The following is a 20,484-nucleotide window of genomic DNA, read 5'->3' as shown; positions in this document are numbered from 1 at the left end:
GAGCGCCCTCCCCTCGCGCGGCAAAGGTCAAGTCCTCCGCACCGTGGCTGCCTCCACAGTCAGGCCCGCGGCGGACGCAGGAAGGCGCAGGACCCACACTTGGCCGGCTGCATACAGGTTCTGATAGCCCGGGCTCTCGGACTGGAGGCAGCGGTCCTTTCCTGGCTTCCAACTTTGTCGCTCCCAGCCCGACTGAAAAGGAGTTCCGCAGCCAGGGTTGGCCCAGGCTATGTCCCCGTCGAGTCCTGCAAGAGCGGGTCCAGGAGACTTCGGAGCCCGCGGAGGCCTAGCCCCGAAGAGAGGCAGAGCCTGCAAGCTCAGCAGAGCGGATGTGGCTGGATCCGAGCTCTGGGCTCCGGCAGAAACAAGGGACCCGCAGGGCCTGTGGGCCAGCAGGGCCAGGAATAGGATAGGGGAGCAAGGACCCTGCTGGGAACCTCTCTTAAGGTCCTTGAGTCCAGGTCTGCTCTTTCAAGTGCAAGCTGATGCTTTGTGCACTTTGACGCTCTTCTCCTGCTTAAAATCTGGGCCAAGAAGTGAGGTGCACTCTGCCAAAGGTAAAAATCCCTGACTCCGGAGGGGGCCTCCAAACCCATTCACTGTGTTCTGGCCGGGTGGGAGCCCCTGCCGTCTGCCCATAGCTTGCCTGCAGCAGGTCACACATCAGGCCCAATGATAAACAAATAACTTTCATGGGGTCTGCCCTGAGCTTATTGCCCCAGGTGAATCAAAGAGGCCCTACAAAGGATTTCATCTTTTTTTCTGCCCCCCCCCCCAACAAAAGACAGAAAAGCTGGGCTTTATCCCTAGAGCTGCACGGGTGGAGCAGGGTCTGGAGGGGACACTAGCTGGAGGAATTGTGCATGGATAGGTGTCATCACAGAACTGCCTGGAAGGGCACGTAGGGGAGACCCCTAGGGCAGGGCTGGATGGGCATGGCCTCGCTCTTTTCAAGTCTGGAATGTGAGCCATGGATCGCAGCCCGAGTAGAAACAGAGGAGCCTGGGGGAACTGCCCTAAGAGGCAGCTGGAGCTTGGGGCATGGAGGCTTCCTGCGAGCCACAGCTGAGGGCCAGGGCTGCCCTTCTGGTTGGGCCGCCCTCTTTTGTCCTCTTTATTGCAGATACCCTCAGCTGGAGAAACCCGTTTGAGCCGAAGTTTCAGGGAGAATGGACAGCAGATGCCGAGAGCCAGGGCTTCGTCCTTTAAAGTTGCCCCTGCTCCATTTGTTCCCATTTGATAAGGGGGGGGGATTTTTTTTTATAATTAATCTACAATAATAAAAATAAAAATATTTCTTCTCAAAGGAAGTAACTCTCTCCCATCAGTTTGGGACCCACTAAACTAAATATAACCAGATCGCTTGGGTGTCTAAAACCCTCAACTGAGCCCTATGCCCTACTCTTCAGTAGCCAGGGGGAGGATGTGGACTTCTTCAGATGTTTAGGGGCCTTGGAGGATTGAATCTGTGAGTCAGATGAGAACCAACCATAAGGTCAAGTTCAAGGCATTACCTGTTCCTGTGCTATAGGGAAGTGTAGAGGAGCTTGTGGACAGGAGGGTGCCTTGCCAAGCCAAGGGGATAATAAGTTAACCTCTGCCTCCACCTAGTAGTGAAGAGAGGGTCTCCTAATATGTCATTATAGCCTCAGTGCCACCTGTGGACAGTGCCTGGAAATGTGATAGACTGGCCGTGATCTGCCAATAGACTGTTCCCTGAGAACAAATACTGGAGATGTCTTGGCCTCTCTCAAACAACCCATTACCCAGAATCACCATGGAGGACAGATGCACCTCCAGATACCTCCCACCTGGAAGGAGACAGCCCCCAAATAAAAGCCTGTCCTCCAACCCTAGGAAAGACTCAGTGGCTGTTTTTATCTTGGGCCACCAGTTGCCTTTTGCACCTGTGTGCAGTATGGTCACTGGGGTTGAAATAGTCTTCTATGGAGCTTTCTAGAAATAGGTGTGACATTTAGGGACTGAAGTTGCTAGGGGCTCAGTCCAACAAGAATAGGCAAAAAAAAAAAAAAAAAAAATCGGTGCCCTAAGTGATCCATAGATAAAAGACTATAGATTTTTGCAAGTGAGTTTTGGTTTGTCCAGTGAGTCTGACCCCTCCCAGGCTGGCTGCCATCCAGGAGCTAGGTCCCAAGAAGAGAAGAAGGGAGTATTGGAGAGAGAGGGAGAGAGAGAAAAAGGACATGGTAGAGCCTTGGGATGGAGTGTTCAGAAGAATGAGGTAAGAGACGGAGTTCCTGGTGGAGGCCTAAACTGGCCGGGGCGGTGGGGGGGGGGGGCGGTCCAGGAACCTAACAGTCCTCTTTCTCTGTGCTTGAGGACTGGGTGCCCTCAGTTCTTGCTCAGCCTAGGAGGGGTATCAGAAAAGGCAGGAGGCTGCAGAAGGGGAGACTGCTGGAAAGAGGAGGACGGGGAGACAGGTGAGCAGGGGCTGCAGGGAGACAGGATCAGCTAAGGAGGGAATGCGGTGAGCGCGCAGCCTGGTGTTGGCATTCACACTATTGACTACATGCGCAACAGTCAAGAGGCTGCAAGTGCAGGCATTGGGGACTTCAGATTCTCAGATTTGGGGGTCAATGAGCCGGTCCCAGTGCCCAAGCTGGCACCAAGGAGAAAAGAGAGCAGCCCAGCAGCGGTGCCACATGGGGTTTGGAACCCAGAGTCTGGAGTTACTCCCTGCCCACTGCTCTGTTTCTCCCTTAGAGTGAGCAGGTGTTAAGCTGCCTATCAAGTGACAGTCCTTTCAGCTCATGCCCCTCAAATGACTGCGCTGGAAACGCCCCCAGCATGACAACCCCCGGTGGAAAAGCCTCACGTTGCCCTGGCGTGCACTGACTGCACCAAGGCTACCCCGCCTGGGCACCGCCAGCAGGCACCCTTCGGCTACCGAAAGAAGTAGAGGCGGCAGTACTGGGCAGAGGCACCTGGACGCAATTTATTCCAGTATCTTGCCCGGGAAGGTGGGTGGAGCACAGGACACAGGAATCATCCCCACCAGGGCCCACTCAGCCCCAGCAAGGAGGATCCAGGAGGTACTGCCGAACCCCTCAAACTCCCTCCTCCCCCATTTAGGGCCAAATCAAACAGAGCCTTGCAAAGGCTTGGTCTGCTTTGCTGAGCAAATCGCCTCGTTAGCCGTTTCCGCTTGACAGGGCGGGCTCGGGAGCCATCCTTCTCTCCGGGTGGCCATCTCCAAACACTGCTTGGGGAGTGAAAGGGCCTGGCCCTGCAAGGGCTGCCTAGACCTTGAAGTTTGGAAAAACAACAAGAAGAGATTGAAAGGCTCCCTCCCTTCTCCACAGACACACACGCACCGTCAGGCCGCCGCCACTTCCTGCCTTTGTTTTTCTTCCTCCAGAACATTTTTGGCCTTTTGCATTAGCTGCCGTGGGGTTCTGGGTTGAGGATAAAAGGAAAGACATGCTGGATACTGTTTTCTGGAGATGGCCCCGTGCCGTGGAGCTCCTGAGAAAGGACAGTTCACAGGCAACCAGCCGCCAAGGCCAATGTCCTAGCCTTGCCCACACAATCTCTTCAAGAAATACAACTCGGACGTGGCTTTCCAGGGCGGCCTTAGCACCCGTCAGGTCTTCCCCTGAGCCGGGCGGGCTCCCTTCAGCTGCTGGGCCTCCTGCAAAGCGGAAGAGTCAGTTAGGCTCAGAGCAAAGTCAAAACCCAGGAGCTGCAGTTCTGCCTCCCCAGCTTCCCCAGATTTGATCTGATCCTCAGATCTGTGACCACCCCCAACTACACACCCCCCATGCAAACCTTCACTCTGCCAGTGTATTCCGGGCAAGAGGGCCAGGAGCGGACAAAGCTGGGAACAGTGCAAAGCCTTGGGGATGGGAGCACCCCCTCCTGTCTCTGCTGGGGGAAGGAAAGCATTAGCCACTCCAGGCGTTTTCTCTTCTCCTGCCATCAAAAGCCTTTCCCTTCATCCATCTTCACCGCAGCACCCCCCCACACACCCTCTTCCAGGCTGCGTGCCCCTCCTGGCACCCCGCATTGGTACAGCCTTCTGAACTACCCTGCTGATCGCTTTGGGACAGACTTCCTCCACCCTAGCCTTTCCTCAGAAATTTGTCTTTGTCTCCTGCAGACACCCATGGGATCCAGTCTTGCTGGCACCCCCTCGGCTTGGCTTTCAAGGACATGGGAGGCATTGATCATGCAGAACAGCATATACCCCCATACTGACCTTTCTGCTGGGACCCCCTCTCCCTGGCACCTAGGGGGAAACCGATCTAATTAGGAGAGGGGCTGCGTGCAGCTGGGGGAGGCAGCCTGGCGTCCCCCGCGGGCGGGCCACCGCAGCCGGTCTGCTCAGGCACAAGCTGAAGTTGACTGCCAAAACTGCTATAAAACCCCAGGTCTGTCTAGAACTGTTTTCGGTTCTCCTAGACGCCCCCGGGTTCAATTATAGTCTTAAAAGCCCTAATACAAGTGCAAGAATTTGTTTGCCTTCACCCAGGGGCGGGGCAAGCCCCGAAATGGTGGCGCCTTTGTTATGGCAAAGTCACTGAAACCCCTCAAGCATTCCTTTTGTTCGAGGGTCGGGGTGGCGGGGACTGGGTGGGCTGCCCGGAGATAGTTTGGGAGAGCCAAAATCAAGCCAGGAAACAGCTCAGATACTACTGTTCGCAAACCTCTCCTTCTCCCTTTTATATTCTGTCTCCAAGAAAGAGATGCTGTGGAGAAATAAATATTTTGCCTTGTTGGTCACTGCTGGAAATCGAAGTTTTTTCGCTGCAGGGCAATCCCATAACTGTGATTCCCAGCTTTAGGAGGTCTCAGGCTGCCCTTCCCCAGCAGCCTTCCTTCCCACCAGTCCTTCTCACCCACACCGCTGATGCCCTCTGCACAAGCCACGGTGGACAAATAGGTCAAGCTGAAGATGCACAAATAATTTCAAGTTCAACTCTCAGGGATTCGAGGGGTATGAAAGTTCTTGAAGCAAATCCTGAATAAAAAGTTCATTAAACCAATGTGCTCGAGTAGTTTGATTTGTGATAAGCAACCCTTGTAAAGGAAGGGGGTAGGAGACACATAAACATTAATGCTAATAAATTAGTTTACTCCACTGCAGAGTAATTACTTGATATTATTGATATTTACAGCAGGTATTCAAACACAATGGTGGGCCATCATTTGGAGAAAATACATAATGAGAATAGTTCTTTTCCAGTGCAATACATGATTAGATTTGTTATTGAGTCAGTTACAGTCAGCTCAGCAATAAATAAATAAATCGATGTTGACACTTAAATACCAAAGATCTTAGAGTTTATACTCTAAATCTCCCCAAGATATATAAATACCTTCAGCTATTTCCTGGATGGGGAAAGGGAAAAGGTTATCCTTTTTCATTTTCCGACTTTCCTTCAGCGACATCCAGCTCCTTCCAAGAAGATAGGTGTGGGGAGGCCTCTGGGTCGCCCCCCGCCCCCAGTCCCCGGTCCTGCCTAGTTGCTCTATGCACTCTTCTTTCACTTCTCCCCAACGTTGATCATTCAGTCCTGCAGGATGGCAAGCACTTTTCACCCTCGTAATTTTTTTCTTTCCTTTTCCCAAGAAAGCTAGACTCCTACTAGCAGCTATGACCCCTGCTTCTGTCTTTGGCTCAAACCTAGCCTTTTCAGGGCGTTCTCGTCACCCACGGTGCCAGGAGTTTGGGAAGCATGGCTCTTTTCTTTAGCATTGTGTTCCTTCTGTGGGATGCGTAGCAGAAAAGGCGCCGAGCCTTCTGAGTTTCTTTCTGCTTGCACATCACTGGCTCTCACGCTTTGCAAGGAAGGAGAGGAGGCGTGTTACCCCTTTCTCAGCCACAGCTCCCTGGCCCTCGTCTCCTTCCTCCTGACTGCCCTCACTCTCCTTCAGCTCTGCAGCTCTGCGGGCAGCCTGGTGGGCCCCCGGAAGGTGCAGCATACCCAGGAAGGGCTCCTCGGATGTCAGCGCCTCTAAGCAGCCCAAGGCTCGCCTCAACTGCGTGGTTTCCCGAGTCCTCAGCTCCAGAAGACCAGGCGGGCGTGCACAGTGGCGCAGCCCCCACGCGTCTGGCTCCGCCGAGTGACTCCGACCCCCGGCAGGCAGCGAGGAGGAAGGGGTTTCTTCAAGGGCAAGGGGTGGAGTGAGGAGGCCGGCGGGGAGGATGAAGTGGAGGTGGATCCCGGGTAAGACGAAGGCCCTTCCGGGACCTGCAGATGCCTGACAAACCGCGGGGGAAGCCGCCCTGGTTGTTGGCGGTTTAGGGACGGAAGGCACTAAAGCGCTTCGGAAGTGACCATGAATGCGAGCGTGTAATCAAGTCACCGTGCAAATCGGGCAAGCCACGAGGCAGGCACATCCACGGCTGCGAACCCTGGCCCCGAAGGGGTCCGGCCAGAGTCGGAGACAGAGGTGGTTCCCAGAGCAAGCCTGTGGGAGGGGGATAGCGAAGGAGGTGCGAACGCGAGCCTCCAGGAGAATAGATTCCAGGACCGCGCACCGGCCACGCAGCGACGAGCTCCCACCCGGCCACCCCCAGTCTGGGGCATCCCTCACCCGGGGAGTGATGGGTGGCAGGAGTTGAGCTCTCTCACCGCCCTCGGCGCACTTGAGGGCCAGGACCGTGCCGCTGAGCACAAGCGAGTGGCATGGGGCGCACCTCAGCCTCGCCGCGCGCCGGGAGGCCCCCCAGCCAACATGAGTTACACCGGCGATTACGTGCTTTCGGTGAGAACACCGAGTGACGATCTGTTGCTTCCCCTGAGGTGGCTACAAAGAAAGGAAGCCGGGGGGGGGGGGGGGGGGGGGGGAAGGAAAGGAGAAAAAAAAAAGGCCCAGAACAGCTTGCAGCTTGTCAATTTCAACATCGGGTCACATGACCAGCACCTCCCTGCTAAGGATGGGGATAGATTTCCACGTCAGCTTACGTCTCCAAATTTCTACTTCACGGATCCGCTTCAAAGAGGCAGCTGCAGTGGAGAATCATGTTAAGCTCGGCTACTGCGGAGAGCCCAACGTAGCCCAATGATGGATTTTGATGAGCGTGGTCCCTGCTCCTCTAACATGTATTTGCCAAGTTGTACTTACTACGTCTCGGGTCCAGATTTCTCCAGCCTCCCTTCTTTTCTGCCCCAGACCCCGTCTTCGCGCCCAATGACATACTCCTACTCTTCCAACCTGCCCCAGGTCCAACCCGTACGCGAAGTGACCTTCAGAGAGTACGCCATTGAGCCCGCCACTAAATGGCACCCCCGCGGCAATCTGGCTCACTGCTACTCCGCGGAGGAGCTCGTGCACAGAGACTGCCTGCAGGCGCCCAGCGCGGCCGGCGTGCCTGGCGACGTGCTGGCCAAGAGCTCGGCCAACGTCTACCACCACCCCACCCCCGCCGTCTCGTCCAATTTCTATAGCACCGTGGGCAGGAACGGCGTCCTGCCACAGGCTTTCGACCAGTTTTTCGAGACGGCCTACGGCACCCCGGAAAACCTCGCCTCCTCCGACTACCCCGGGGACAAGAGCGCTGAGAAGGGGCCCCCAGCGGCCGCAGCGACCTCCGCGGCGGCGGCGGCGGCGGCGGCGGCAGCGGCCACGGGCACGGGCACGCCCGCAACTTCAAGTTCGGACGGTGGCGGCGGCGGCTGCCGGGAGGCGGCGGCGGCGGCGGCGGAGGAGAAGGAGCGGCGACGGCGCCCTGAGAGCAGCAGCAGCCCTGAGTCGTCTTCCGGCCACACTGAGGACAAGGCCGGCGGCTCCAGTACGTATAAAGGCAGCGCCCTGCGCTTTATGAAAGGGGAGTTGGAAATCTAGCGCAGCACCGCTGTTAAATTTTTATATGCTGTTTTATAAGCATATAAGGTTTATGAAGGGCCTTTAGGTTTCCCCCAACAAAACTTTGTTATAAAAGGCGGGATCACGTGGCGAGTGCTGAAATTGGCCGTGAAATACCCACCGGCCAAGGCATGCCTGCAAAAAAAAAAAAAAAAAAAAAAAAAAAAAAAAAAAAAAAAAAAACCACACACACAACTCCCTTTTTCCCTTTTTTCCCTTCTCAGTCCCAAGCCCAGCAGCTCGACCCCGCTCGGGGCCAGCTCGGGCTGGGGAGCCGGAGGTGGGCGCCTGTAAATTCCCCCTGCAAGGGCTCCGGGAGCCTTTGATAGCGAGGTAATCCGGAGATTTTTATAAAAGCCATGTGTTGCGCCGGGACTCCAGTCACGGCCGGGATTCAAAGGCGTCGCTGTTTAACGATGGCGCTAGGAGCGTGTTTAACAGATAAAATAGCCCGCTTAGCTCGAGCAATATATTAAAAGAAACAAATTAAGCCAAAGTTGGCCTTTTTATCCAAAGGAAGCCATTTTCCTCTGGCGCGGTCGCAATTACGTGCCGCCTTCTGTCCCACTGCATGTTACTCACAATTGTTATTCATTCTGTCAAAAGCGGGTTTTTTTTTTCCTCTCCGTCCTGTGAAGTTTTATTGAAAAGGGGGCAAGTCGAACCTGCCCGTAGCTTTAGGAAACCCCTCTTCCCTCCACGCTATCTAAAACAGCACCCCTGGCCAGCGGGGGGAGGGGGGGCAGGATGGCTGTGTGGCCTTGGTGCTCAGGGAAGGCCCGTGGTAGGGGGCTTCCGCTGCCACCTCCTCAGCTCGCGGAAGCCAGGAGGCTGGTCAAGGAGGCAGGAGCTGGTGGCCAGGACTCAGGCTGACAAAGACCCGGCAGCGGCCGCAGATGCTAACGAGGGCCGAGTCACGGTCGCAGCCGGGAAAGGCTGGGACTGGGGTCGACTTTACTGCCTCGGGAACCGGGAACCGGCCGCCCAGGTGCTGGAAGGTGAAATGTCCGCGGGCGGCTGTTTGTTTAGTCTGGCCGGGCTGGAGGCAGCGGCGACCCCCTCTCGGCGGCTTTAAAAGCCGCTTCTGCGGCCCCAGCCCGCCCGCCTGTTGCTGAAGGAGCCCTCCTTTCTGCTCTGGGGGGCAGCGTGAGCAGCTTCCCTGGGGGCCTATCTAGGGAGCTGGCTTTTATCTGGGGCTGAGTCTCCGCCTGCAGCCTGTCCCCAGCGGGCAGTAGGAGCCTGAAGGCAGGGGACTGAGGAAACCTTGATGGGGCTAGGACAGGGCCTCCAGTCCCATGGGCCAGCCCTTTTCCTCCACTGGGGTTCTGGGATGGATTGCAGCCCCCACACCTGGCTCACTCCCTGCTTCTTTCTCCCTCCACAGGTGGCCAACGCACCAGAAAAAAGCGTTGCCCCTACACCAAGTACCAGATCCGGGAGTTGGAGCGGGAGTTCTTCTTCAGTGTGTACATCAACAAAGAGAAGCGCCTGCAGTTGTCTCGAATGCTCAACCTCACTGACCGTCAAGTCAAAATCTGGTTTCAGAACAGGAGAATGAAGGAAAAAAAAATTAACAGAGACCGTTTACAGTACTACTCGGCCAACCCGCTCCTCTAAGGCTCCAGCCAGCTGGAATTGGGTGGGGGGCTTCATACACGTGAGATTATATGCAGATTTTGCCCTTGACAAGGTCAAGGCACGTGGTGACTTTTGAAGAAAAGAGATGTGCAAAAGAGGGGAGGCTACACGGAGACAGCCTCTAAGAAGGTGGCCCGGGACTCTCTTGGGCATCTGCGGTTAAGATTCCTAACAAAAATTGGATTTGGAGAGTTGTGCATCAACTAGAATGAAGGGTTTGGGACCCCTGGTGGTTCATTCTTGGAGACTGTGGAGCTTTGGGCTGGGTGTGGTCTCCATCAAGACTGGGCCTCCTGCCAAGCGCCCTGGAGACCGACCTGGGCCCAGGACCCTCCACATGGAGCCTGCCCATCCCCAGGACCCCTGCGCCAAGAAGCTATTCAATCTTTAAACCCAGTTCAGCTTGGGGACAGGAGCAGGAGGAAGGGGGGAGGATTCCTAGATGTCTGGAGTGGGGCTGCTTTCCAAAGCCAGTGTGAAAGACGGCTGGACTAAGAGGTGGCTATGAGGTGGGAGAGGGCTGCTGATCCTTGAGGGGGAAAAAAATCAATTCCAGGTGGCATTAGGGGCTCTCCACCCCTCCTAGCCACTCACCACACTGTCCGAGGCCGGAGCTTCTAGCAATCGCCTCCTGCAGTCCACCTGATTTTTCCTACTGATGAGGGCCTTCTTCCTGGACTGCCACTCAGGCCTAAAGCCTGGTCGCGAAGCAGACCTTTCCCGCTAGCCCCAAGATCTTTGCAGGAAATGCCTGTGGAGTGCGGCAGCCTAGCTAAGTCTCCACCACACTTAACTGAAGCTTGGGTTTGCTCAGCAGAACAGTGGGCCTGGCCAGCGGTCCCCAGCTATGAGGGGCTTGAGTCCCCAAAACACCCAGTCTGGCACCGCACTCTGCCCTTTGCGCCCCAGAATTGAGCTTGGAAGCTTCCGGCAACCTTCCAAGAACTCAAGAGTGTTTGGAATTATTTTAAAAAAATAAATATTATATTATATTATATATATTTCCCTGCAGGAACCAAAGCGAATTTTAAAAAGATGCAACGTAAAGAGGGAAAAAGATGATGAAGAGAATATTTAAAGTCTCTATCTGTTTACAGTGTTCCACGGTTAAACTCACTCACTGCTAAAGAATATTTGAATGTACGCTTCATACAGGGATGGTGTTCGAAAGACTTGTAAATAAAAGAACCACAACCTATTTTGTTTGAATACTTTCTAAATTTTGCCATTAGTTGATTTCCTTGGGGTGTTGGAGGGGCGGGAAGGGTGTTAGGAATGATCTTTTTAATTTCTTGCAATGTCTGGAAAACATTAGGGGGATGTTCTGAAGTAGTTTGGCCCTCCAGGGTCTGAAGACCTCAGCTGAGAAAGCCAGGCACCCTCCCATTGAATCTCCTCTGCCTCCCTGTTTTAAGAAGTGTCTGGTGACTCTGTTTGTAACGGGAGTGTTGGCCTGTCCTCCGTTCTCACCCACCACGTATGTCGCAGCATGTACACAGGCGACAGGGCACAAGGAAAATAAAGACTGGAAACTTGAGTACTGGGTTCTGGTGTGACTTTCCTCTTCCTGTTTGCCTTTTACTGCCAAATGCCTGCCCCCCCCCATCACTCTCCCCAGGGGGCAAGTTACCAGGCCCCGGAGGGGGTGGCGAGGTGTCTTAGTCAGGATTTTAATTCCACTAGAAACCAAGCTTGGGAAGCCAAGGTGACTGGCCAGGTCTTTTGCAGAAGTGGGGGTCCCATGAATGGGGTATTTCAGGACCTGGAATTGGGGGTTTCATCCTTTCAGACTGGAGAGAGGCCTGGGAGAAAGCCCTGGGGCTTGAGGTGGTCAATGAGTTTGATCCCAGGCTGGGCTTGCTCACCTCAGGATTAGGAGGCCTGAAGTGGAACCACTCTAGGGTGCTCTGGGGATCCCCTTAGGAAGACAGAGACCAGTCTGGGTACAAAGAGCAGACTCTCAGGAGCCTCTATGGACACTTTATCCCAAGCTCCCAGCTGAGGTTGCCTTTTCCCTTTGGGGAAAGAAAGATGCCTGTTTACTCTTTGTTTCCTGCCTTTGAACTTCTGCCTTAAATTTGGACATCACCCATAACCTTGAGGGGCAGGGTGGAAAGGCCAGAGCCTTTTGTTGCCCACCCCCACCTCTACCCCCACCCTCTCCCCAGCCACCCAGGCAGGGCCAGAGTTGCAGCGAAGATCGAATTTGGAGAGAGGCCCCAGACCTCAGACCCTGCTTTGTTTATTTGTTTGTGTGTTTGTCTAACTGGCACGACTGGGGAAATCGAGCTCAAAGGGGAATGGGACAGACCCCCCTAGATGAATGTCTAGGTTGATGAACAGACACACGGAGGTGAACAACGACTCTCCTGGGGGGCAGGGAGGGGTGGGCAGGGAAGCCGAGGGTTTAAGGAAAGACTTCCTTTGGGACGGTTAAAGATTAACCAAAGTCTTGCAAGTTGCTCGAGAGAGTCTAGCCAGGAGGACTGTTCGCCGGCGGGCGGCGAGCGGGAGCGGGTTTGATTTCTGAGCCCTATAAAAGCCCATCCTCCGATGGCTGTGACAATGTGGTCGTAAACCCGTCCGGGGCCGGCCAATTTGCATATTTGGAATGCGCCACTATAAACCCGGCTGGGGTTTTGCAGCAATTTCTTAGATGTAAAAATGAGATCTGTTTAGCAGCGAGCTGGGCACATTCTTTCCCTCTGTCTATGCCTAGAGCCTGCTTCCCTCTCCCGGCTCGGGGCTGAAGTTCGGGCCGGGCCTAGTCACTCAGCCGCCACGAGATGGCGCACGTCCGATCAATGTCAAAGCCACCGGGGAGCCGGGAACCCCAGCGCGATTCTTGGCCTTTGTTCGCTTCTGATACTAAGAGCAGCACGTTACATTATTTCACTTGTCCCGATCCCCTTAGTATCAAAATAAGGGGGGGGGCTCACCTTCAAGAAGTAATCGGTGTTGTAATTTAAAGCAACGCGCCTTCTCTAGGCCTCGCAGGCGTCGCGCCGCGGAGAAGTCGGCTTGCTGTCCCTTGGCAGTGATTTCGGAAATGTGTCAAGGTAAGAGGCCACAAGTTTAGCAATTTCAGTCTGTCTGAGTCGGGAGTGGGGAGGTGGCCCATGTCAGAGCAGGACTGGGATAAGTGGCTGGGTTTGTGAGCTCCGGGTGACGCTATAGGCGCTCAGCCCACCCCCTCCTTTCTCCTATCGCTCCCTAAGGTTGGAAAGCAGAGGGAGGCCTAAGTGGAAAAGTTGACGATTTTAGCTCCTTGCGCCAGCAATGCACCCAAGGCGATCTTTCAATTTTGTAGAAATATTCAGAATGGGATGAGTCAGGGAGGGGGGGGCATCCAAGTGAAGGGGTTCTGGCAGTGCCGGGGTGGGGGTTGTGGTGGCAACAAAAAGAGAAAGAGAGAGAGAGAGAAGGGAAAAGAGAGTGAGAGAGATGGCGGTACTGGGGAAAACAAAGTTTCTACTCTAAACAATGAGGTGGTGAGCAACCGTGGCCGCTGAGGCCGGCTTACTCCGCTGAGGCCGGCTTACTCCCTGGGGCAGACATCCGGGAGGGCTCTGGTTTTCTACTAGGTGCAGTCTCTAGGTCTGCCCAGCAACCTGGGGAAACCTTTGTTCTGAAAAAGGCCAATTCCAAAAAGTCGCATATGATTTCTGAGGCTTCCAGAGAAGCTGTATTTGCTTATTTGGGATGCACTGCTATAAACCTAGCTGGGGTTTTGCAGTGATTTCTTAGATGTAAATATGAGATATTTTGCAAATATGTGAAAATTGTATTGGTATATACCTATACATTTTCAAAAGCTAGCACCGAGGATAAACTCTGGTCACAATCTCTCCATCAGGGTTGTCACAAAACAAGTTTTAAATACTCATTTCACTTAAGGTTTCAGAGGCTAGATTCAAATTTCCTCTTTTGTTATATTTAAGTTTTTATTCCAATATGTTTTCATTAGTTTCTTGAAATTGCTATTTTCACAAATATATAGTGCATGGGTGAACGGGGGGAGGGAATCTCAGAGAAAATAGGAGTTCCGTGTGTGCGTGTGTGTGTGTGTGTGTGTGTGTGTGTGTAAATCTTGCCTATCAAAAGTCACTAGTCTTTGTTGAGCGTGGGCTCCCAAACTCTGCCAAAATAAGGCAACCACAGGAACTACACCGAGTGGGCACCCACACCATGCTTTCTGCAGCCTGAGCCTTCCCTAAAATCCCAGAGCCACCTCTGGTTTCAAAGCCAGAGGCAGTTTATTATGGACAAAATTAAGCATATTGTAATTTGGGGAGTGTGTGAAAAGACCCCAACACTCCCCCATGAGGAGAGAAGGGACAGTTTAGTGGTTGGATTTAGAGAAAAATTTAAAGCAGGTTGTTTAGGGATAGATTGCACCTGATTAATTCAAAACAGACACAACAAATTTCCTTGGAAATGTTGACATTCTTAAAGATGAACGAGAAAGAACGTCATGGCTTACAAAAAATTTTCTAACCACACGGTAAGTGTGAGAATCAGAGAAGTCCAGAATTTTTGTTAAAGTGGATATATGAAAGGAGCGTTTATTTTCCTTCTGTGGGGCCACAGCCCAACTCCACAACCGGTCAGATGATTCTGAGCCTGGAAAACACTGAGAACGACTTCCAGATACAAACTGTTTACTGGCTATCCCCATCTCTGTACCTAGTATTTTTAAAAGGAAGTGGGGGTTTGGGGTAGTAACAGTTTGTTATTTCTCATCGTTTGCAAGGGCCTACTCAGAAGGAGGAATCCGCTATCCGTGAAATGCACCGTGACCCTCGCCAAAGGGCTTATTCCACTTGCCTGGCCCTTACTTGGGCTCCATAGCCATGGGGAGGGTGAGCGTTGTTACCCTGGTAGAAATGGATGATATTTACTCCGAAATAAAACGTGGGCCTTGGGGGCTGCACATAACCTCTACACAGGCCTGGTTGAAGGAAGCATGCACCGAGAGTTTTAGGTCAAAGGCATCCTGAGGGGGACAGAGAAATTCAGCCACTGGGAGGGAGGGTGAAAGGAAGAGAAGGAAAGACCGAAAGGGGCTAGAGGGAAGACCGTATCCAGGAGCCAACCCATGCTGCAACTGAATCACTTTTCTTAGTCTCTGGGGATAGGGAACCTTGAGAAAGCCCTGGTGATCGATAAACCGAATATTCTTTTGAGGAAGTTAACACCTCGGTGTTACAGTCTGGGGAGTGCAGAGCCTTGGGGGGGGGGTCAGGGATGCTGGGAGCTCCAAGACCAGTTGAAAGGGCAGCAGCATCTAACTTGAGCTTCTGCTGCATGGATATCTTCTCCTGCGAACCAGCGGCAGCAGGCAGGTCTGCATCCCAGGCCCTGCGGCAGGCTGTCGGTTCACTCACGGCTCGGCCAGCCCCGGTGGGGGTGGGGCAGCGGTCCGGGACCAGAGAGGAACTCTTACCCGGGCTTACACACTCTTCATCATCGTCATCTTTTTTTTTTTTTTTTTTAAGCAAGAAACAGCACAAACTCAATATCCCATTTGGTTTATTGCAAGGGGGAGAAACGAGGTTGGAGGAAAACATTCAGCTTTCCCAAAGGTCAGTGAAGACCCAAGTGCCAATGCCATGGTCTGCAAGGCAGCAGCGGGCTTTCTACCTCCTCTAAGTCCGCAGCCAAGGGGGCCTTCTTAAAGCAGATGCAGTACCAAGCTGGCTTTTGTCACCTTGGTTTGCACCTGTGTGTTCTTGGATCCCATCCTGCCTAGAAGCCCATTTGGTCACCCTACAGGGCGCTGACCAGTCTGAGCCTGAGATGCCTACAGCCAGGCACCCGGTTGCTGAATTCCTGAGAGTACTGGAACATTCTGGAGGGCCCAAGGAGAAGGCTGTAAGGGGTCTGTGAACTCCTTGAAAATGATGGGTCAAATTGTGGGGCTGTCCAGATGTGCGTTTTTCACAGGATAAGAATCAGAGCTTGGCCTTAGCTTTTCCAAGGGGGCCTTAACTTTCAAAAAGAAAGATAGGTTTAGATCATTGACTTTCATTTTATTTTCTTAGCTTCTGCCATCTCAGGCATTCTCTCCTATAGCCACTGGCTCTTCCATTCCCAACCTACAGCCTTGGGAAAGCTGCTTTCTGCTTTTAGTGTGGAGAGGAACCAAATCCTGGCCCAAACGGCCTGCAGGACTCATTCTCCTCAAGGACTCCTCTTCTGTTCTTGGGCCTTACTTCACAGTCTGCAGAGCTTTCTTGATTGGCATGCACAGTGCTTTGGGGCAAAGCCCCCTTCTCAGGCAGTCCTCAGTTCTGTGGCATTTCCCAGTAGCACTGCTGAGTGCAACAGTCCCAATGCGTTCCACCCTCCTGGAGAGCTGGATAAAGACCAAGCCCATCCAGACAGGGGTCCTAGGATGCCCTGCTCTGAAGCTCTTCCCTATTCAAGTTTGTTGGCCTCTGGGCCTAGCCAGGTTAGAATTTGCCTTGGCCTTGCTCGCGGGAAGGAGGTGGGGAGTGAAGGACGACAGTTCCTGATCTCTCCGCACAGACTTGATTCGGCCGCTGCTGCTACTTCGGCCTCAGGACCTCGTTGGATTGGAGAGAATTGGTTCTCAGACTCTCTCCCCGTTTCTCCCCCCCTTTCCTTTCTCTCCCTCAGCCCTTCTCTCCTTCTGTCTCTCTCCATCTCCCTCCTCTCTACCCCAGACGCTCGGTCCGCGGAGCCAGTCACCGTGAGGCACAGGCCAGCCGGGTGGAAGTGGCTGGGGCGCCGCGCAAGCCGTGGTGCGCAAGCTCTGCAGAGTGTGAAGCGGGGGTGCGGCGGCCCGCGCTGCGCGGGGAGCAGCCACAACAGGCGCAGACCGCAACCGCTTGCATCTCAGAAGCCCGCGTCAGGGCTCTTCCACCAGCCTTCCCGGGTACTCTCCCTGGGTCTTCTCGGGCTCGGCTTCCTTCTCCGACTGGGTTCACAATGGAAGGAACAAGGCCAAGTGCCTGGCACATCACCCGGGATGCAAGGGTCTTTCCCCGCTGTACGCAGAGGCCTGAGCGCTCTGCTTCGGGGGATCCCGGCAATCAGCAGCGCCAGTCAAGGCCTCTGCAGGGGCTGGAGCTGGTGCGGCGGGCAGGCCTGGGGCATCCTGGAGAGCTGTGGCCCACAGGCCTGGGGCAAGGCAGCGAGCTCCTGGGCTCCACTGGCTCCGGCCGGAAAAGGTATCATTTCCTGAGATACGTATGAGGCCCACACCGGGGCTAGCGCCCTGGGCCAGCAGTTTCCAGTTGACTAAGAGCGCGTCCCTACGGCCAGGGACGAAGGAGGCCCTGGAGTCTGCTGAGCAAAGGGCCTGGCCTCCGAACGCTGCTATAAATGGGCCACGAGCCCAGGCCGGCTTTGCCGGGAACGGATTTCCTCACCGCGGGCCTCGTTAAAATGCGCACACCGCAGGAGTGAGGGCTGCCCCAGCCGCGGGTTTGGAGGGGAGGGGGGAAGAGGGGAGGAGACGGAGAGGCAGGAGTGTGGTGACACTGGTTCCTGTCATAACCTCCGAGAGCGTGCGAATGCCAAGGCAAAAGGGAGAGCTTGAGGCGGAGGCGTCCATCCGCCGCCCCCTCCTCCAAGTTTCCCCCTCAAGGTCTTGTCTCCGGTCAAACCGAAGACCCTGAAGAGCAATGTTTCTTTCACTTCCCTGAAGCGGCATATGAGCTTGGAAGCTACCCGGGTGATGGGGCTGGGGGGTGCCTGGATCTGGCTCTGACCTCCAAATAGGGGTAGGGCAGTCTTTCAGCCAAGGTTACCAGTTGCTTTTACCACTCCCCCCCCCCAACTTGTTTCGGCTCACCAGGGTTCACCGACAGGAGCTGCAGAGAAAGCAAGCCAGGTGAGCACACCAGAAGCAAAGATCCTAACTGGATCAACGACTGGCCCAGGGGAGTGTAGAGAGCTGAGAAGCCAGGGCATTAACATTTTGGGGAAAATTCTGTGTGGGGTGCAAGAAAGAAGTGGCAATAGCCAGCTGCCTGTGAGCGCTGGATCTCGGACACTCTAAGGGTCTTCTTGGTGGCCTTAGGGTCAGGTCTGCCACTCTGGGGAGACAGCTCCAGGTCCCGAGCTGAACAGGAAGAGCCTGAGGCCCCGACAGGTCCCCTTAGTGGTTAGAGTGCCTGGAGGGCTAGTGGCTGATTCCGAAACAAGAATGGGGAGCACCCAAGGCGGGCTGGGGTGCGCACCATAAACACCCCACTTGTTAACTGCGCGGGGGCCCAAGGGCCCTTCAAACAGACCGGGCATGAGGGCTCACGTCCGAGCGTGGGCGGGGCTAGCACAGGGGCCAGGCCCCCCACTAGCCACGTTGAGGCAGCCCCCACAGCTCCTGGCCTTTGGGCTGAGGTATCGGGTGTTCGTCTCCGGGCCCATCAATACAGATTACATATTTATATCAATCGTGGGCTCAGAGGGCGCCCTCAGAGAGCGGCCCCGCGCCTACGAAACCAAACTGGGAGTGGTCGCGCGGAAACTCTGGCTCAGGATTGGCTGCGGGCACCCGCCGCGGTGCGGGGGGATTGCTAATCGTATTCAGCATGTTTTGCACAAGAAATGTCAGCCAGAAAGGGCTATCTGCTCCCTTCGCCAAATTATCCCACAACAATGTCATGCTCGGAGAGCCCCGCCGCGAACTCTTTTTTGGTCGACTCGCTCATCAGCTCGGGCAGAGGCGAGGCTGGCGGTGGTGGCAGCGGCGCGGGGGGCGGTGGCGGCGGCGGCGGCTACTACGCCCACGGCGGGGTATACCTGCCTCCGGCCGCCGACCTGCCCTACGGGCTGCAGAGCTGCGGGCTCTTCCCGGCTCTGGGAGGCAAGCGCAATGAGGCGGCGTCGCCGGGCGGCGGCGGCAGCAGCGGGGGCCTGGGTCCCGGGGCGCACGGCTACGCGCCCGCGCCTATAGACCTGTGGCTGGACGCGCCCCGGTCGTGTCGGATGGAGCCGCCCGAGGGGCCGCCGCCACCGCCCCAGCAGCAGCCACCGCCCCCGCCGCAACCACCCCAACCCCCGCCGCAGGCCACCTCGTGCTCTTTCGCGCAGAACATCAAAGAGGAGAGCTCCTACTGCCTCTACGACTCGGCAGACAAATGCCCCAAAGGCTCCACCGCCACAGCCGAGCTGGCTCCCTTCCCGCGGGGCCCGCCGCCCGACGGCTGCTCCCTGAGCACCTCCAGCGGGGTGCCAGTGCCTGGCTACTTCCGCCTCTCCCAGGCCTATGGCACCGCCAAGGGTTACGGCAGCAGCGGCGGCGCGCAACAGCTCGGCGCCGGCCCGTTCCCCGCTCAGCCCCCCGGGCGCGGCTTCGACCCGCCACCCGCCCTCGCCTCCGGCTCAGCGGATGCAGCCCGGAAAGAGCGAGCCCTCGATTCACCGCCGCCCCCTACGCTGACTTGCGGTGGTGGCGGCGGCGGCGGGGGCTCACAGGGCGACGAGGAGGCGCACGCGTCGTCCTCGGCCGCAGAGGAGCTCTCCCCGGCCCCTTCCGAGAGCAGCAAAGCCTCGCCCGAGAAGGACTCCCTGGGTAAGCCGGGCGCGCCGAAGGGCCGCAATCAGGCGGGCAGACAGGCCGACCCAGAGAAGGGAAAGAGCAGAGAGCCAGGAGTGCGCGCAGCAGCCGGCCGGCCTTGGCCCAAGCTGCAGGCAGGCTGACCTTGTGAACTTGCTTTTTAATATTTGGGCGTGGGGACGCAGTAAAAATTCATGTCCGGCTTAGCGCCCCACACCAAGACGTCCGCCGCGCTGGCCTCAGCTCACCCCCCATTGGGGACGAGGGCATGGACGAGCAACCCCCCTCTTGTGCATGCCCTTCTCCGTGGCCCGGAGCACCCTAAGCCGTGGTCTGGGCCCAGCCTGCGAGGCGCGGCCCACGCGGGGGGAGGGGGAGGGAGGAAAGTGGCTCGCCCGCAGATAGCGCGTATGTTTGTAAGGCATCCAAAATAAGCAGCCGCCAGCACCAATAAATAAGCCCATTAACCGGCGAAGTTCGAGTTTACGATCCCCCATGCTTTTTTCAAAGTTGCTGGAGGGGCGGGAATCCTCCTTGCGGGGAGAAGAAAAGGCAAATCCGGCTGGGTCGCGGGAGCCCTGAGCTTAGAGTCAGAAAAGGGCCATTTCGCTTCTCCTGGAACTCGGAATCGCCCAGACTGCCCGTCCCTGGCTCCTGGAAAGACGTGAGGGACGGCCCTTGACCCCGACTCAGTTTTTCGTGCCTTCCCCGTGGCCCAACGGTGTCCTCGTTACTCTCCTCATTGGGCCTTAGGCAATCAGGGGACGGGAATGGGACGAAGCCATGCTGCCCGCCTCCCTTCCAAGTGAGCACCCATGCCTCCCGCCTGGGGGCGGCAGGAAATCCTTGTCTGCCTTGGGGCAAGAAGCAAAGAAAGGCGTTAAGTTCAAGATACACAGCCTGCCCTCCCAGGCCGTTCTGTCTGTGAGCACCCGACAGCTTTGTGCTAAAACAGGTGTTTGGGGAAAAGTGGAGGAAAATGTAAATCAGGAAGGTAGGTGTAGATTGGAGGCCCTCTCCATTTTGCACATGCCCTTTGGAGGAACTGCTCTTCCTGAGCAAGCTAAAGGGGGTGTGTGTGTAAAACTCTCTGTGTGACTTAGGGCATCCCTCTTATTGCAGAGAAGTCCCAAATTCACCCCTGCGCACAGCCTAGTGTGGCCCCTATTTAACCTTCCCTTCTTTATTCTCTTAAATGCTAGGCAATTCCAAAGGCGAAAACGCAGCCAACTGGCTCACGGCAAAGAGCGGCAGGAAGAAGCGCTGCCCCTACACCAAGCACCAGACGCTGGAGCTGGAGAAGGAGTTTCTGTTCAACATGTACCTTACTCGAGAGCGGCGCCTAGAGATCAGCCGCAGCGTCCACCTCACGGACAGACAAGTTAAAATCTGGTTTCAGAATCGCAGGATGAAACTGAAGAAAATGAACCGAGAAAACCGAATCCGGGAGCTCACAGCCAATTTTAATTTTTCCTGATGAAGCT

General features: G+C 55.5%; 2 protein-coding genes and 1 long non-coding RNA gene across 3 annotated transcripts; 2 read left to right on the top strand and 1 right to left on the bottom strand.

The window, feature by feature from the left end:
- Positions 1 to 2,929: 2,929 nt before the first annotated feature.
- LOC141373880 (uncharacterized) lies at positions 2,930 to 12,568 on the bottom strand. Its single transcript, XR_012380264.1, has 3 exons — positions 12,411 to 12,568; positions 9,231 to 9,368; positions 2,930 to 3,652 (listed from the first exon to the last, which is right to left on the bottom strand). It is a non-coding gene; the product is annotated as an uncharacterized lncRNA (long non-coding RNA).
- On the top strand, positions 6,879 to 10,969 carry HOXA11 (homeobox A11). The gene is made up of 2 exons (XM_025873345.2): positions 6,879 to 7,759; positions 9,218 to 10,969. Exons 1-2 carry the CDS (start codon positions 7,030 to 7,032, stop codon positions 9,448 to 9,450), a joined length of 963 nt encoding a protein of 320 aa, XP_025729130.1. The 5' UTR covers positions 6,879 to 7,029; the 3' UTR covers positions 9,451 to 10,969.
- Positions 12,569 to 17,940: 5,372 nt separating the features above from the next.
- On the top strand, positions 17,941 to 20,484 carry HOXA10 (homeobox A10). Its single transcript, XM_025873308.2, has 2 exons — positions 17,941 to 19,015; positions 20,203 to 20,484. Exons 1-2 carry the CDS (start codon positions 18,049 to 18,051, stop codon positions 20,475 to 20,477), a joined length of 1,242 nt encoding a protein of 413 aa, XP_025729093.1. The 5' UTR covers positions 17,941 to 18,048; the 3' UTR covers positions 20,478 to 20,484.

The sequence above is a fragment of the Callorhinus ursinus genome, unplaced genomic scaffold, assembly GCF_003265705.2.
Source record: "Callorhinus ursinus isolate GAN/ISIS: 27379988/994484 unplaced genomic scaffold, GSC_fseal_2.0 scaffold12, whole genome shotgun sequence".
NCBI classification, from domain to species: Eukaryota; Metazoa; Chordata; class Mammalia; order Carnivora; family Otariidae; genus Callorhinus; species Callorhinus ursinus.
Note: the sequence above shows the minus strand (reverse complement) of the source record. Positions and strands in the feature narration are given on the sequence as shown.

What these genes read in the sequence shown, in the direction of transcription:
- HOXA11 (XM_025873345.2), top strand. Translation starts at nt 7,030, where the DNA reads ATGATGGATTTTGATGAGCGTGGTCCCTGCTCCTCTAACATGTATTTG. An exon ending in GGACAAGGCCGGCGGCTCCA is followed by an intron (nt 7,760 to 9,217) that starts GTACGTATAAAG and finishes CTCCCTCCACAG; the next exon opens with GTGGCCAACGCACCAGAAAA.
- HOXA10 (XM_025873308.2), top strand. Translation starts at nt 18,049, where the DNA reads ATGTCAGCCAGAAAGGGCTATCTGCTCCCTTCGCCAAATTATCCCACA. An exon ending in GCCCGAGAAGGACTCCCTGG is followed by an intron (nt 19,016 to 20,202) that starts GTAAGCCGGGCG and finishes CTTAAATGCTAG; the next exon opens with GCAATTCCAAAGGCGAAAAC.